Source organism: Aulonocara stuartgranti (genome assembly GCF_965226115.1).
Source record: "Aulonocara stuartgranti genome assembly, chromosome: 14".
NCBI classification, from domain to species: domain Eukaryota; kingdom Metazoa; phylum Chordata; class Actinopteri; order Cichliformes; family Cichlidae; genus Aulonocara; species Aulonocara stuartgranti.
Genome location: NC_138950.1, coordinates 9,461,632 through 9,478,865, shown reverse-complemented (window position 1 = coordinate 9,478,865; position 17,234 = coordinate 9,461,632). Strand labels below are relative to the sequence as shown.

Below are 17,234 nucleotides of genomic sequence, written 5' to 3'. Positions count from 1 at the left end.
GCAGAGTGGCTCCTGGACGCCTACACATGTTGACTTAACTGCTGGTTAAGGGGTAAACAGCAGACCTTTTCTATCATCCAAGGACAGAGGGAACTGTTAATATTTATTCAGTTGCATGACCAAAGTCACTTTTTATAGATTTCTGGATGGAAAACAAGTAAAGCAGCACAGGTGAGTTCAGGATTATATCTGGAAAAACGTCCGATAGCTGTATATTCATTTAAACAATACAACTGCTGTAATTATGAAGTATAGTGTGATGAATGATGGTGTTTTATGTTTCAGTCGTATTTTGTCAGGCTCAGATAGGGCTTGGAAATAAGACTTCAGATGTAATGGGAGAATTGTTTGTCAGCCGCTGGCGCAGTTTATGCACGATTATTCTGGAATTAATATTTACTGTCTGTATTCTTCTTCAAATTGTGGAAAGGTTTTTGAACAATAACAACAAAAAACCCACCCTGAAACTGGTAAGAGCTGTTTAATAAATAGATTTAGGTAGATATAAAATCTGTGCTTCATATGTTTTATGTAAAATAATTTACCACAGAGTCAGTTAGGTTTCTAATGCTTAAAATGTACCTGTGGAGTGACTCACCATGATGTAAGGCATTGTTTGGTTATGTGTTTTTTTTGAAACTTTAAGAATTTTTGTTATAAATTAGTCTTTGGATCAGTTTGTTAATTATCGTGAGACAAACAGTAAAACAAAAAGCATTTTTCAGAACAACCAGAAGTTTAAAAACCTTAAGAAAAATGTTTTTATAGGAAACTGCAATAAACAGCAAATAATCTTCTTCAATGAGGACAAGTAGGCCTTTTTTCAACATAAAAAAGCTATAATAATCCTGCATTATTTCTCCTAACACATTCTTATAAATTCTGATGTTTATTGACTACAGTTTTACATTTCCTCTCCTAATGTAACGCAACCTATTTACTGTAGCACTGGTGTGTCAGACAGCATGTCTTGTGTAGGCGGTAAATGTCACCCAGCTCTATTAGCATTAATGGAAAGGCGCCAATGGTCTGTTTCCTCTCCTTGTCATCAGCAGAGACGTCAGGTCACCGGGACCAGTTTATGATCATGACTGGAGGGATCAATTATCACAAACTCTACTTGTTTGCTTTGCTCGGACTCTATTAAAGAGACATAGAGTGCTGATAAGGATCCTTTTACCCTATTTACATTTTGTCACTGTTTGTTTTATACATAATAGTATCTCTGGATTTACCCAGATCTGCTGTCTGTCCAATCTTAAGTCTGTTGTGCGTGTTGGAAAAAGGCGCAGGCTTGGTTTTGGTTTCACTTGAAAGCCCAGTTTCTTTGTCAAAATGAAAACTAACTCATGTAATGTGACTATATTTCACTTTTTATCTCAAACAACAAAATTTCTTGTATTTCAGAAATTGAGGCGAAAGAGGCGTGTGATTGGCTGCGGGCAGCAGGATTTCCCCAGTATGCTCAGCTCTTTGAAGGTAAAAAAACAAAAAAACTCCTCCACACATTCACACATAACCAAAGGGTCGAAATGTTGACATTGAAGGGAAAAGGGTTAACAAAGTAGAACAGCAATAAAAGGCTTCTGTAAGGAACTAAAAATGGCTTTTTTAAATTTTAGATCTGTTCCTAAATAGAACAGTGTTTTTGATTGAACATGGACTTGCAAGCTGATGAGTGAATAATGGTACACAGTGTTATCTGGTCTGCCCCCAACACTGTACACAAAACCATGTATTCATGAGCTGCATAGTGCGCCTCATTTACACCACTATTCTCAGGAAGCCTTGGAGCTTGAACCGCAGTCAGATCCCTAGACACAGCAACACAAGTGGAAAATTCAGCTGCTTTTAAAGTCTAATCTTTTCCAAGCTACGATTACTACATAAACATGTCTTCTGTGCTTAAAGACTAAAGTCATGGGACGAACTGGGTTTTATCAGAGCTTAAGGTAGCTATACTCCCTCAGATCTCTGCGCTGTGGCCAGACTTCTGATGTGCTGTGGTGCAATATATTTGTTTTCTGACAGTTTGTAGATAGTATGTGGACTTTGGCAATGAATGCAGACATTGCTGTTTGAGTGAATAATAAGTTAACATAATTTTAGTATGATATTGGGATTGTGTATTAGAAATTATCCCAGTGCTTGAAGCTTTTGCCATTTTTTTTAAGTCCAGAATACAGTTTAACAGAATATTCGCCCAACTTTAAAATCAGACCGAGCAACCTCTGCTTTTTATAAGAATTCGACAACTTGACATGAATGCAGTGGAATGTTAGATTCATCCTCTTAAGTTATGTAAGAGGAAGCCCATACCCAGGGCAAGACGTAATGCTCACAAGTCTGAACGCTGTTATTTGAACAAATTCTGTCTCTGCTCATTAGCATCACATACAAAACAAGTTTAGTGGTCTCCCAGCTTTCAATGTAGTTCTGGAAAGAATGTGTTTTCCCCATCTCTCTATCCATTCATCATATCCAAGAACACTGCTAAAATGTCAGGGAGGAATTTGAACACTGCTTCTTTCTCCAACTTTTATTCTTTTTATTCCAGATTCGCAGTTTCCCATTGACATTACTCCTGTGAAAAGAGATCATGATTTTTTGGACAAAGATCTTGTGGAACCTCTGTGCAGGTAATGTCATGTCAGATATTTATAGCTAATCTTTGAAATAAAGTTGCAAACACTGAAGTGGAGCTATGTTAAAGGCCCTGTGAAGTTTGGCATGGAAGCACAACTTCCATGGAATGATGTGAAAAAAGTTTAAAAAGCTAAAAGCTGCAGACACAAATCCTGTATTTATACAACTGTTATTACATAAACTCGTTGGTTATCCCCTTTGGGATCGTGTCAGGAAGGGCATTCAGCTTAAAACTCTGCCAAATCAAACATGAAGCTACCCACTGTGGGGGACCCCTATGTGGCAGCGATCAGCTGAAAGTAGCTTACTATGAAGTTTTTTCCCCACTTGGAGTTATGTTTATTATTTCATTTACTAAATCACTGCTTACAGACCTTCACCAGGTTGCACAGATATGGTGGTCCCCAAATGGACAAAATGAAAATTTTGGTTTAAAGTTGGTGTAAGCAACATGCTCTTTTCTACTGGATAAAATACTTCTATATTAACCTGATGTCCTTCTTGTTGTTTGTAAGTAATCTGAGAGATAAGAGAGTTTCCAGGCTTTAGAACACTTAGCCTGGGATTGGAGACTTTGGCTAGCATAAATTAGAACAACATCAGGTGGAAGGATATGGTTGTCTAATAGTGTGATTGACTCTTTTGAAGTCAGATCGGATCGTTGACCTATTTTTAGCACTGCAAGAGGATACGGCTGTTTTTAAATTTTTTTGGCCTTTTCCACATTTTATGCCTCTTGCAGCTTTATTAAATCCTTCACTTGCAAGAGCACTGATGAGACTCTTCTGCTGTTCATCTAACCCAACTATGCATAAATACTGTATATGATTTCCTAGTTTGCCAGAGAGTGACTAAAAACGTACACTAAGCCAACAACTGGTGGTTATAATAACGTTCTTGTAGGGTGAGACAACGCATATACTTTTTCGAGCCAAGATGCAAACAGCACTCAGGCTACCAATGTAACTATAGCAACCATCCCAAGAGGACAGCAGAAGGAACGTGAGGGGTGCCTTGCACAGCTCAATATGCTGTGACTCTAAACAACCCTAAAGAAACTCATCTGAATTCCAAACTAGCCACGGGATAAATACAACACAATTGGAAACAGTTCCACCTCTAACGTGATTGTTGTCCACGACGTTCCTCCATCTCTATGGTAACATTAGGATGGCTTTATTATCAGTTTTGCCACCACAGGCATGTGTGCAAAAATAAACAGCGGCCTTCATCTTGTGATTGAACTGAAGCAGATAGTTATTTTATGTGTGTGAGTTGCTCTCTGATCCTTCACTAAGCAGCCTCCTTTTTATAGTAACCACATTCAAAGCTCTTCTGGCCTGCGGAATAAAGGGCCCCCAGCTTAGAGATCCCCCTCTTCAGTGCTCCACTATCTACAGTAACAATCATGGGAACGTCTTGTTTAACTAACCCCTTCTGTAACACTGGAGAATGGTTAGAGGCCTTTTACTGACACAGAACAATACTGTCAGTCGGTTTAAAAAAAGCCTGTTAGCAGTATGTGGAGCTGTTAAAGCTTGTAATTATCTTACCGCACATTTGTTTCTTTGTCTAAAGCCAACACTCAGTTTAGCGGGAGTGTGTTTTCTTATGTCGTCATTTTTTCCATCTGCAGCGGTTGGTTCATTTTCAGCTCTTAGTGCCGTTGTACAGTGTACTGTAAATTCCAGTTGGCACACCCACAGACTCCTATAAACTGTAATCACTAAGGATACGCTCAAAGCCTTAGTTCGTGATGTTTATTAGAGATACTGAAAGCATTCACTGTTTCTTTTTATAAAACTACGCTAAGGAAATGTACATCAGTATTTATAAATAGATTATGATAAATGCAAAACCTACAGCTATATTGTCTATGCTTCATGTTAAGGACAGTCTTTCTAAATCACCATGCCAAGTTGAAGATCACATTTAAGACCTATATGTTAGCACGTACAGGGGAAAATTTTGAATGAATTTGATTAGGCAAAGTTGAACTAAAGTTCACGTTTGTCAGACTGCTACAGGCAGCCCTTCAAGCCACTATCACTTAGAGAACAGAGCAACTGACAATTACCGGTGTTCATTAGGTTTAGGATACTATTATATGGATAAATTCAGTTTCCCACTGGGTCTGGCTGTGCATCCAAACAGACACTGATCAGATTAACACTTAAACAACAAACAGAAGTGGATCTTTTTCTAGTCTGCTCATCTGGTGTTGATTACTACTGCTGCTTTCTTTTGTTTGCTTGGAACAGCTTTTCATCCTAAGGCTGTTTTTCTTTCAGGCGACTCCACACTTTAAATAAGTGTGCCTCTATGAAACTTGACGTGAATCTTCCAAAGAAGAAAGTAAGTGTTAAAGTCTTTTTACTTTTACAGTTGTGACAAGTATAATATAACATTAAATGCATTTTGGATTTGGGGAAAAAACAGCATCCTCCTTGAAGAGATATATTTTTAAAACACTTTATGACTCAATTGTAGGGGTGCAACGATACACAAAATTCACGGTTCGGTTCGATCCTTGGTGTCACGGTTCGATATTTTTTCGATACAAAAAAAATGTTCATGCCTTTTTAATTTGTCATTTATTAAAATTATAAATATATATTTTAACTCAAAAGTACAGTTTTTAAATTTAACCCTAACCCTTGTGCGTGTTTTTTATTTTGACAGCGAATGCGCACCTGCGGACCACTTATGTGCAGCCCTGGTTATTTAGCTCGTCATATTGCAGCCACAGAAATTCTTTTGTCCATGAAACCATAAAGCTGCACTTTCTTTTTGCCTTATAGTCTGATTTGTCATAACTTCTCAGTTTTGTGGTAAGCTTTTCTTTGGCTGTCACTTCTTCACCCTGACCTGTCTTATTTGGCTCAGCAGAACTAAAATATATATCTGTCTGTGAAGGTCATCGTAGTCAAATATAAATCCTGCTGCTTTTACACACGCACTCACATAAGCTCAGCGATTCTCTGCGCGATCAACCTCTCACATGTTTAAGCTGCGGGAGATTTCACTTGTCATGTTTGCATAGTAAGCTAACAATTAATAAGACTATGTCAGAGGAATTGGTGCACAAATTATCATCACTCACAGATCAGTGCTGTCATTGCAAAGTGAAAGCAAAAAAACAAGCGCAAATTCAAACGCGATTGCAATATGTCACATATTGACAGTGGCTCACCGATGCCAATGACATAATTACCCAGCTACATTTCTGAAAAAGAATGCAAAAGCATTGACATATATTTTTCCTTCCTGCAATAGCCCGACGGGCAGGGCAGAGATAGATTTTGGTAGCCCGACTGAAAAGATCGCTAGCCCCGGGACGTCGGGCTAGCGATATTGCGAGCCCTGTATCTGATTGAGGAATCACTCATCTTTGGAAAAAGAGAGTTTATTACAGAGAAATGGCTCTTTCCAAAATAAAAGCTATACTATCCGCTTCTTCTGGGCTATATTCTCAGCAGCATATTAAACATATAAGGAGAATCATGTGCTAACAGCTGTCTAAATGACTCGGCTAAAGTTAGTAACATGCTTGCTTGTTTTTTTTCTGCTTCCACTTGTCTTTGCACTAGGATGATGTCGGCGTAAATGTGCAGTCATATTCGTTGTGTTCCCACTAGTGCTTTCAGGTTAATCTCGTTGAAATGACCTTAACGCCACAACACGGCAAATCTCCGTTAACGAGCTACCGCCGATCGCCCCGTGCATGGGGCTAGACGGCCAACACCTCAACGAGCTAACTGCGCTAACACACTAGTTCACACCCATGTAATTGAGCATTGCATGGCACATCCAACATACTGTTTTACTTTAGTCCATGACTCGCTTACCTTCAGGGTCATACGTCACATGAAAACCAAAATAATTCCAAACGCCAGATCTGAATGAGGGTGCGGGAGGTCCATGTTGTAAGGAGAGCTTAACTTCTGTCTCGCTAGCTTGCCCTGCGCTCTTCCTTCTGATGATGCTGTCTGTGTTGAGCGCTCAGTGAATCTGCGTTCGACTACTCCGCCTAGGCTGCACTGTTGAGCCTAGGCGGAGTAGTCGAACGCAGATTCACTGAGCGCTCAACACAGACAGCATTGTCAGAAGGAAAGTTGATAAAATAAATTAAACATTTTGTATTGTTCGATACATATGCGTACCGAACCGAAAGCACTGTATCGAACGGTTCAATATCGATACGAATATCGTTGCACCCCTACTCAATTGGTAATATATTTATTTTTGCCACAACAATAGCCTTTTGTGTGCGACTCTCCACATAGTCTGGACTGCTTTGAGCTGTTATTCTTGGTTTGTAGCTCTTGATAGAAAAAAAATCTTTGAGTCTAATACCACAGTAGTTATCAGTAATTTTTAAGATGTTGAAAAGAAATGTTAATACATGCTTCAGCACAAATAGAACCTAACTTTATCTTTATATACAACTATTATTACATTCACAGTTATTACTTCTTATTTGTTCGCGCACTGGAATGTAGCCTTGTCTTGGCTGGTTGCATAATGGTATTAGTCCTTTGCAAACACATTTTCCTTTTATTGCCTGTAGCTATCCTTTGTGCTATAGATTTTGTGTGTTAGTACACACGTTTTAGCTTCCAGTGAAAAAATTTCACACACACACTACAAAGAGGTAAAATATGCAAATTATCCTTTGTGGAGTGTTTCTGCATCCATGGTCTTTTTGATTGTTATTCTTATTTCAGTGGATAGTTATTTACTACTGCAGTAACTTTCATGAGACCTAAATAGCAGCAGTTGCAGTTATATCTGCCAGAATAATTAGTGTAAAATAATCTTTCTTTTCCCAGAGTGAAGACTCTGATGAAGACGATCTGTTTGCTATTAGTGACAAATGGACCTTTGAGTGGAGCAGCCGGCGTTGGTCCAGGTTACAGGACATTGACAGTCTGCTGGGAAATCACAGAGAGGGTGAGCTCTCCAGAGATGGTGTGCCTCTGAGAACTACCACCAGCAGCGAGAGTGTTCTGACAGACCTCAGTGAGCCAGAGGTCTCTTCTTTGCACAGCGAGAGCAGCGGAGGCAGCGGTCATCGGGGCCTCAGCACAGAGGACTCTGACTGTTCTAACCGCACCTGCTCAGACACTGCAGCAATGCCAGACTCAACTTCTCTCACAATGCCTCACATCCCCAAAGAATTTGCTCACTTCAATTCACCATCTGACAAGCACAGCAAAACAACCCACTCTCGTGCCAAGGAGTTACTAAAGCGTATGGATACACTGAGCTCCCGAGGTACTCTGGGAAAAGGCCATAAGACGCTGGTAATCAGCTCTCCTGTGCTGCAGCAGAAGGCCCAGGCCCTGAAGAAATTGAGGTGTGAAGACATAATAAATGGAGATGGTGGAGCTCTGGAACCACCATGCAATAAAATTCTGCCATCCCACTCCAGTAGTGAGGGTAGCAGCCATTCTGGTGGCAGCACTGTCAGCACACCCAGCCTAAAAGAGCGTAAGCCTCACCGTGTTGACCATAAACGCAGCGGCATGTATTTGGAGGACATGGACATCTTCTCAGGATCCCAAATGAATAAAGTTGCAGAACAAAATCGTAGAAATGAATTTTGCTCTTATGAAAACCTCGTGGTCCACATTCCCAAAGACCACAAGCCAGGAACCTTCCCCAAAGCATTGTCCATAGAGAGCCTGTCCCCAACTGGTGGCGCCTCAATTAACTGGCACACTGGCAGCATGCACCTGGACTCCCCTTTAATTTCATGCAGAAAGGAAACACGGCCTGCCACCCAGTCCTCTTCCAGAGGTAGCCGCATCAGTGTGTACGATAATGTTCCTGGCTCGCATCTGTATGCCAGCACTGGAGACCTGATAGACCTGGAGAAAGAGGATCTGTTTCCACACCTGGATGATATCTTACTGCATGTCAATGGTCTACAACAGATAGTGGACCACTGGTCAAAAAATGTGTTACCTGGAGGCGAGGGGATAGTACAGATCGATGACGGGAAGGATGATACAGCAGGGCTTCAGTCCTCTAGTCAGATTACATTGGACTTTGAGGGAAATTCTGTCACGGAAAGCCAGATCGTGCCTAGTGATGGAGACAGAGACAAAGTATCACTTACAGAGACAGAATCTACAAGGCTCAGGGAAAGGAGGGACTCCGGTGTAGGTGCATCACTCACAAGACCTAATAGGTAAGACTGAACTGATAGAACTAAGCAGTAAGAGTATGTTAAGATGAATAAAGGTTTACTCTATTTTCTTTGCTTTTTTAATCTCTTTTGGCATTAGGTTAAGATGGCCCAGCTTTCAGATATCTAATCGTCTAAGTCACTCAAGAGCATCCCTGCAGATCACAAACCAATCAGCAGGCCAGCTGAGTTTGTTACAAAAGTTTTCACTGTTGCGTTTGACTGCAATCATGGAGAAGTATTCCCTGACCAATAAACATGGCTGGACTTGGTAAGTCTAACGTATTCTCCCAACTACTTATGTTTGATTCCTATTTTCAATTTGGATTTTATTACAGTTCTTTGAACTGATAATCACTCTCAGTCATCAGTATTATTTATGTATGTATTTGTCCAAATCCTGATATACTGTATTGGCGTCCTTCATTGCCATCATCTTTCTTTAGTCTAAAGAGAATTTTTTAAAACATGTGCTAATGTCTCTCCTAGGTCTGTGCCAAAATTTATGAAGAGAATGAAGGTACCAGATTATAAGGATAAGAATGTGTTTGGAGTTCCTCTCATTGTGCATGTGCAGCGTTCAGGACAGCCCTTGCCCCTCGGCCTGCAGCAGGCCCTGCGGTACTTGAGGAGTCAGTGCCTTGACCAGGTCAGTGACAGTATACGATACTCTCACACTGCACATGCCTTTCATTTTCATATATGAAGTTTATGTGATATAACTGTTTTGCTTCCAGGTTGGTCTTTTTCGTAAATCAGGCGTGAAGTCTCGAATCCAAGCTCTGAGGCAGATGAATGAAAGTTCTCCAGAAAATGTAAATTATGAGGATCAGTCTGCCTATGATGTGGCTGATATGGTGAAGCAATTCTTCAGGGATTTACCTGAGCCCCTACTCACCAGCAAGCTGGGAGAGACCTTCCTCCATATTTACCAGTGTAAGTAAAGACTGCATTTTTATCTGTTATCACTACCTCTGCAAAGCACAAATGTTGTGTTCTAATCCTTTTATTCACCTGTGCAGATGTACCAAAGGACCAAAGATTGCAAGCTGTCCAGGCCGCCATCATGTTGATGTCTGATGAAAATCGAGAGGTACTGCAGACGCTGCTCTGTTTCCTTAGTGATGTCACTTCCTCTGTGGCGGAGAACCAGATGACACCTATGAATATTGCTGTGTGCCTGGCTCCGTCCCTCTTCCATCTCAACAAAATGAAGAAGGACAATCTATCACCAAGGTATTGTTTTCTTTTTTTCTTGTGTTACACTTAACTTGGTGTCTGTGGTTTTGGGTAACATTACCTGCCATTCTGTGTTTACAAAAATAATGATGAAGACATGCATACATTAACTCCTGCATGATTATCTTCCCCACAGCTCCATAAAGATCGCTATAAAGTGGGTTACAGATTTTACTCATCCCTCAGGGGTGCAGTAGATAACTCTCTTTCTGGGCCAGTTTTACCCCAGTTAAAGCTTAATGTTTTATGAGATCATGCTGTGTACAAACAAAGCAAAGCTCTCTAATTTAGCAAGTTGAAATTGTTGCTAAAGAGATCAAAGCGGTTTCCTGCAGAGCGGAAGAAGGGTTTATATACTGTTTCTTGTGGGGATGTTGACCTGAAGTCCCTGCTGGCCTAATAGGTTTTCTCTCCTCATATAATCTCCAGGGCCATGCATAAGAAGTATGCTACTGGCAGACCAGACCAGAAGGATCTGAATGAGAATTTAGCAGCGGCACAGGGCCTCGCTCACATGATCATAGAGTGCAACCGCCTCTTTGAGGTACGAGAACCTGTGTTTATTATGCAGTAAGAATTTAAAGCCTGGATGCAGTATCTAGTCTTGTTTTTATTTGCTGTGAGCCTTACCTTATGCTTTTATGCACCCATTAGATCCCTCATGAGATGGTTACTCAGTCGCGTAATTCCTACGTGGAGGCTGATTTGCATGCACCAACAATTGACGAGCTGTGCAAGCAGTCGGAAGATGAGGATGGAACATACCAAACACTTTTGGAGGGGAGACTTCAGAACCTGCTCAAAGAGTCCCGGGAAAAATCCAAATACTGGGTGTCGTGCAGCAGCTCTGATAACACAGAGCTCTATTATAAGAAGGTTAGTTTTCTAACCTAAACTTAAACCACTATCTTTATTTCAAAGATAGTGGTACATGAAAACAATCCTTTTTGTGTCTTATGTGTGTGATCCAGGTGGGAGATGGCAACCCTTTGAGACGTTGGAAAGTGTCTGTCGAGGTGGAAGCGCCGCCATCTGTGGTGTTGAACCGGGTGCTGCGAGAGCGCCACCTGTGGGATATGGACCTCCTTCAGTGGAAAGTGTGCGAGACACTGGACAGGCAAACAGAAGTGTTTCAGTATGTCCTGAGTCGCATGCCCCCTCATCCCAGCAGGGACTTTGTAGTTCTTAGGTGAGTGCTTAAGAAAACTCAGTGATCTCTTATTTTGGGAATAGCTCAAATTGTATTTCTTAAGATACCATAATCAGTCTCTTTCTGTGTATTCAAGGTCATGGAGGACAGACTTGCCCAAAGGTGCTTGCTCCCTGGTTTCTGTGTCTATAGAGCACGAAGACTGTCCTCCTTTAGGAGGGATAAGGGCTATAGTCCTGGAGTCTAACTACCTATTAGAGCCCTGTGGCTCAGGAAAGTCCAGACTAACTCACATCTGCAGAGTGGACATGAAGTAAGTCCTACAATGAGCTTTTACACAAGATTCTTTTAGAAAGTGCTATATAGAAAAGTTGTTCTCTTATGGTTTGAGCTGCATTTCTAAATATTTTGTGATGTATGCTATAGTATATTGAATATAGTGATTTGATTTCAGGGGACGGACTCCAGACTGGTACAACAAAGCCTTCGGCCACCTTTGTGCTGCAGAAGCTGCCCGAATCCGCAACTCCTTTCAGCCACTAATCACAGACGGCCCAGAGACCAAAATCTGAAATTCTTTGCTGCTTGTGTCTGCTCAGCCTTGAGATCAACATTGAGCCTTTGAGTCATTGCTAACAGCCACAAAAAGTAGAGACGGGGCTCCAGAACGAAAGCACAGTTTATTGTTTGTTTGTCTGAATGCAAAATGCTCTGATAATAACTTATGGCTCCTCTGAAATTGCACAATTTTAAAAGAGGACATCTTATAGGTGCTGAGCATAATTCTTCATTGGGAAATTAATTATCCTGCCAATATCATTGACATTTATGACTATTTTATTTACCTTCATGTTTCTAAAACTGTATGTTATAATAATTATCTTTAATAATATTATTGTATTATTGTTTCTACAATGTCTAGGACATTCGAGCTCTGAAATGCTTCTGGGAAGCATATATTTGTTTGTTTCAGATTTAAAGCTATAATTATTATGATGTACACTCAAGTGTATATATGTGTGTCTGTGTGTGTGTGTGTGTGAATATACTGTAAATTAAATAGAATGTATATTTTGTATATATGTATGTGTGTGTATATATATATATATATATATATATATATATATATATATATATATATATATATATATATATATATATATATATATGAAGGGGTAATGAGTACATATGTTAATTTTCCATATATTAATTAATTTTTCTGTGTGAACCATTCTGTCAAACACATGGTACAAAATTGTAAGCTGGTTTTACTTTGCTCCTTTATTGCCATTTTGAAATGGATGTAACTGTAATAAACGTTGACCTTCAGTGGTTGTGAAGAAGGTGACTTAAGGTTTGACTTGATCATACCTGCTTTAGGGTACTGGATTGTGCAGTCAGGTCCAAAAATTTCTTTTTTTAAAAAAATAAAATAAAACCATGAAAATGATGAAATGCTTTGTGTGCTGATTCCTAATTGTATTATCCGATTCTAAAAATAAGTAAAAATTTAAACAGTATTTTTGGGAGTATGTGAACTCGATTAATCCTCAAAAGAAGCTAAGAACGTTACAGACGTTTAAGAGGTGTCAGAAATTCTCATTTAAAAATACTTAAATATTTTTAAATACAAAAGTTCATACACCGAGCAAGAAAATACACTTCACTCTGATTTGGAATGAGAGGGACCTCTGCTGGCTTTTTACAAAACTCATGTGACTCGAAATAGTGCACAGAGGATGGCTTATCTGAAATTGATTGCTTTTCTAATGCCACCTCAATAGTGGTTGAAAAAGCTAATAAAGACTGTTTTATTATTCTCTGGCTTTTTTCTTCCAAACTACATGGTAACTATATGGTAACTTGCAAATGTACTGTTTATAAGATTGGGGAAACCTGCAGTCAGCTGAGACTGAAGAAGTCACTTGGATGAGTGACGAAACGTTTCTCCCACTGAAACCGCTATGTCCAGATCAACAGAATCAACTTTTGGAGATTTACTTACCTGAATGATTGAGAATACATCAAGACATATATGGTAACTTGGGTTAAACTAGGAAAACGGTCAGTTTCTGCCACTAGATGGCTCCTCTATTTGCAGATTGATGATCTTTACCAATGATTTTTACAGTGGCAGCTTTTATTTTTCCTCTTAATGATCTTGCCATCGGTACATTTATTTATTTTAGCACGTTGAGAACATATCACCATACATATATAATACATTTTTGATGGCAGTCTAGGTTTTTGTATGCCATTTATGTACATGCCGTTGGTGTGTGTAGACCAAGCCTCCTTCACTGATCTCAGTTCAACACTAGCAGTGTTTGTGTCTCAGTTACATTGATTCAGTGACCCGTTGATATGCAGAGACAAAACATTAGAAAAAATAAAATAGAATATATGTATGCCTTATACAATGCATTCTACAAACTAAGCCACTATGCGAAGATATAGCAAGAGAAAAATAGAACGCGAGAAACGTGAGTAAAAACAATGTCATTCAACAAACTTCTACATTTCATTCGCAGGTGAACTGGCAAATATTACAATGTGGATCATTTTGCGGTGGTTTATCACAAAATACATCAAAATTACACAATGGTAGTCATGATAGGCACAGCAGTAAAAACTGACACGACTCTTTTGAAGCCATGCTGACATAGATCTGTTTAATGAGCTCTTGAAAGGCACGCTCAGCTTCCGACTGTCAGAAAGGAAGATTGACAGGATTGTCCCAAGCTGTCAGTGCCAGCCTGTTTTATATAAATGCTGGAAACTGATTTTTTGATTATTATCTTTTTTAAAAACAAACAAACAAAACAGATGTTTGTGCACAGAAACGTTCTCTAACATGTATCTATATGTATGGGATTACATCTATCCATCTATTCATTTTTCTTTCTTTTATAAAAAAAACAAATAAGTGGAAAATGCCCTAACAGTGTATCTTTTAGTCATTGCTCTGTGAGAAATAAGGGCATGTAAAAGATATTGGAGAAGTCAGCCCTCTTAATTGTCTCATAAAACATTTAAGGTGGGGGGGAGTGGCAGAAATGCTGCATAGTATAATTACACTGTCCATTCGATTGTGTGTCCACAAGACGACTGCTCCCTAATTCAGTAGGAAAGTTAAGAGAAACCCTGTCTCAGTATTAGTATTCATCCTAATGTAATTAAATTTATATTGCCTTGCATAAAAGACTATCCAAGGTCACATTTGTCCTTCATGAACTATGCCACACCTGGCGCTCTATAACGAAACGACCATACATTTTTGTGAGAAAGATAATAATAATTGTCAGCTACAATACAGACATTTACAAGTGTACATGTGCAGTGCTGATTAACCTTTCACGAATATGTAAATAAAAGCAACAGTGAGTTATTTGGTAATTCTCGTTTTTGATAGGAGTACAGGTATCTTTAGCAAGCTGGTATATGCGCATAATATCATTGGTCAGGTATTATATTCAGGTGTACCAACTCATCACTGAATACAGTAAATACAGTTTGGTGCACCAACAATGGAAGTCATCTGTAATGTTCGGCTCTGGCTCTGCTTTTAATGCGAATATTTCCACCACATGTGGTTTTCTTTTCTTTTTATCCCGTCCATTTCTATTTTACTCAGTGTTGATTTCATATTATTTTACTTTATTTTACATATAATTGTTTTCTATTTTCCAATGACAACTTTTCTCATACCTAAGTTACTAAATTAGCATCTCTAATAAAAAATAGATACATCTCTAACCTTCACCGGTAAAATCTAATTTTGACTTAAGGAAATGAGAAACCTGTTGAAATTCATTACCCATCAGGATAACACGGTCTATTTTTTCTGTCTACATTAAGTGTCTGTCTAAAGTTATTGAAGCCAGCCGGTCTTGGCTGTTCCAGCCCACGCCGCGGAGAACGCGGCGAAGCGACACGTCTCCGGTATCTCAGACAACGCAGGCGTAGTGAGCGAGACGACAGGTAGGGGGCGGCAACATGGCGGTAACGGCAGCACAGCCACTGAACAGCGCACATCCTGAGAGCGGCACAATCACACACACAGCTTTGTGTGTTCATCGCAGGTCTGTCAGCTCGGTAAACTGCCCGGCACCGATTTCACACAGGACCTACTGACCAGAACTCCCCAGAGTGGATTTCACTGAAAGAGAGTGATTTCTTTTTTGGTGTTTTGCTTTTTTTGTTTTTTTTCTCGAGTGTTTATTTCATTTTTTTTCGTGATGCTCCAGAACAGTGATTAAGTATATTGCAGAGATAAAGCGTAACAGCTCCTGAAAAGCTCCCGCTTTGGCTGGAAATGACAAGCGGTAGACCGGTGACAATGCCGGGCTCGCTGTCGCTCTCGGACCGACAACCTCCTCCAGGTCACGGGCAACACGCGGCTGCAGTCTCCGCTGCGGCCGGTGAGACTGTGATGATGTCCGGATCAGGTTCAGTGGTCCTCCCGGCTGGGATTATGAATCCATCGGTTCCTATCCGGAATATCAAGATGAAATTTGCCGTTCTTACCGGACTGATCCAGGCTGGAGAGGTTAGCAACCGGGATATTGTTGAAACGGTGCTGAATCTGGTAAGCAAACATTTTACCTATCACTTTGTGACTGGACATTACTGCACAAACCCCAAATCATCACTGGTGTTCAGTGGCAACTAATAGAATATAACGTGCATGTAACAAAATAATATTTATTTATTTATTTATTTTTTACATCGAGCGGGGGGAAATAATAATTACATTATTTACAGCATTAATATGAGCAGCTGCCCCAGGATATGGGAGAGTATACAGCAGTGAACAGTTAAAAGTCACACATGTACACATACAGATAAGGAAGGAGGAGGTGGAGGTAAGAACACAAAGCCATAGCTCAAGTTTTCTAAGAAGTCCCACAAAGTCCCAGCTTCCCTTGTGTTTTCCTGCAAATCAAGCAGAGTCATTGCAGGTGAAGTGCATCACTTGCTGGGATTTAAAGGGCAATGTCAAGTGGTATTCATGTTAAAGTAAAATATGAGCCCATGCAGGAAGGCAATTGCTTCTTCTAAGTGTGGGAAAATTTCAGGGATAGACCTGGCAACTGCAGGGGAGCTATTCTCACGGAGCCCAGACTTACTATAGCCCTGCTTTGTGATGTGATCAGTGTAGCTCCCCAGCAGCGTGTTAAAGATATAGATTCTGCACTTAATTAAAATGTGGTATCTTGTGGTAGTATGATAGTCACCACCCTCTGCCCATATACATTTACTGTTACCCGTAGAACATTTTGTTTCACTGCTGCTTCTAAAAAAGTAAGAATGAATGATTTCAGCACAATGTGTTTGAGAATTTGAACCCATATATGACCAGGCTAACCAAGTGAAACCAGTTTGCTGTCCTGGTGTATAAATAGACTGTGTAGGCAGTTAATACCTTTTTGCTTTGACCATCTGCAGGAGTACTGCACAGCCTGTTTGCAGAAGTTTGCCTCTCCTTGTTAGCACACTAGAGATTAATTACGACCTGTTCTGGCACAACAGAGATCCACTTTGTGGAGCAGGACAAATTGTAGCCTTTGGCATGTTCAGGCATGAGAGAAGTACTGCAATAGCTGGAGTCTCTGACACCTTGCCCCCTCACACTTTGCAGCGCTTTTTTCACAGGAAATGTGCACACCAGACAAGGAATAACACTGCAGCCTCTTGGTTTATTCTCTTGACCTACTGAATACAAAGTGTTAATGTCACAGCTTCCCCTTTCTCCCTGTGCTCATTTAGTTTCAGTTATTTGTAATGTACAGTAAGATGCATTTTTATCAAATCATTTTCCAGCCTCATCTGTTCTCAATTTGTTTTGAATGATGAATTTAATTAACTGGGGTAATTCGTGGTCTGCTCTGGTTAGGCATTTTGGGTATCAGTCAGTTTGATCCTGCTTGATTTTTTTTTTTTATAGCGCAAACAAAATAATGTCCCTGCAAACACACAAAAAAGACATAAACTTAGACCGTAATT

The 17,234-nt window shown here is 39.9% G+C and overlaps 2 protein-coding genes across 9 annotated transcripts in view; both read left to right on the top strand.

Annotated features, from left to right (window-relative positions):
* The window catches only part of stard13b (StAR related lipid transfer domain containing 13b), a 73,774-nt gene extending 61,091 nt beyond the window's left edge, over positions 1 to 12,683 (top strand). For all 7 annotated transcript variants that reach the window (XM_082502548.1, XM_082502547.1, XM_082502549.1 and 4 more), the window contains 13 exons: positions 1,408 to 1,479; positions 2,558 to 2,639; positions 4,938 to 5,001; positions 7,479 to 8,842; positions 8,940 to 9,110; positions 9,329 to 9,488; positions 9,577 to 9,775; positions 9,862 to 10,075; positions 10,508 to 10,622; positions 10,733 to 10,954; positions 11,050 to 11,267; positions 11,365 to 11,541; positions 11,683 to 12,683. In XM_082502548.1, coding sequence (XP_082358674.1) covers positions 1,408 to 1,479; positions 2,558 to 2,639; positions 4,938 to 5,001; positions 7,479 to 8,842; positions 8,940 to 9,110; positions 9,329 to 9,488; positions 9,577 to 9,775; positions 9,862 to 10,075; positions 10,508 to 10,622; positions 10,733 to 10,954; positions 11,050 to 11,267; positions 11,365 to 11,541; positions 11,683 to 11,800 — 3,176 coding nt within the window. In that variant the 3' untranslated portion in view covers positions 11,801 to 12,683. The remainder of the gene's footprint in view (positions 1 to 1,407; positions 1,480 to 2,557; positions 2,640 to 4,937; positions 5,002 to 7,478; positions 8,843 to 8,939; positions 9,111 to 9,328; positions 9,489 to 9,576; positions 9,776 to 9,861; positions 10,076 to 10,507; positions 10,623 to 10,732; positions 10,955 to 11,049; positions 11,268 to 11,364; positions 11,542 to 11,682) is intronic.
* Positions 12,684 to 15,220: 2,537 nt separating this feature from the next.
* nbeab (neurobeachin b) overlaps positions 15,221 to 17,234 on the top strand; it is a 206,158-nt gene continuing 204,144 nt past the window's right edge. For both annotated transcript variants that reach the window (XM_082503549.1, XM_082503548.1), the window contains exon 1: positions 15,221 to 15,816. In XM_082503549.1, the coding sequence (XP_082359675.1) occupies positions 15,544 to 15,816 (273 nt within the window). In that variant the 5' untranslated portion in view covers positions 15,221 to 15,543. The remainder of the gene's footprint in view (positions 15,817 to 17,234) is intronic.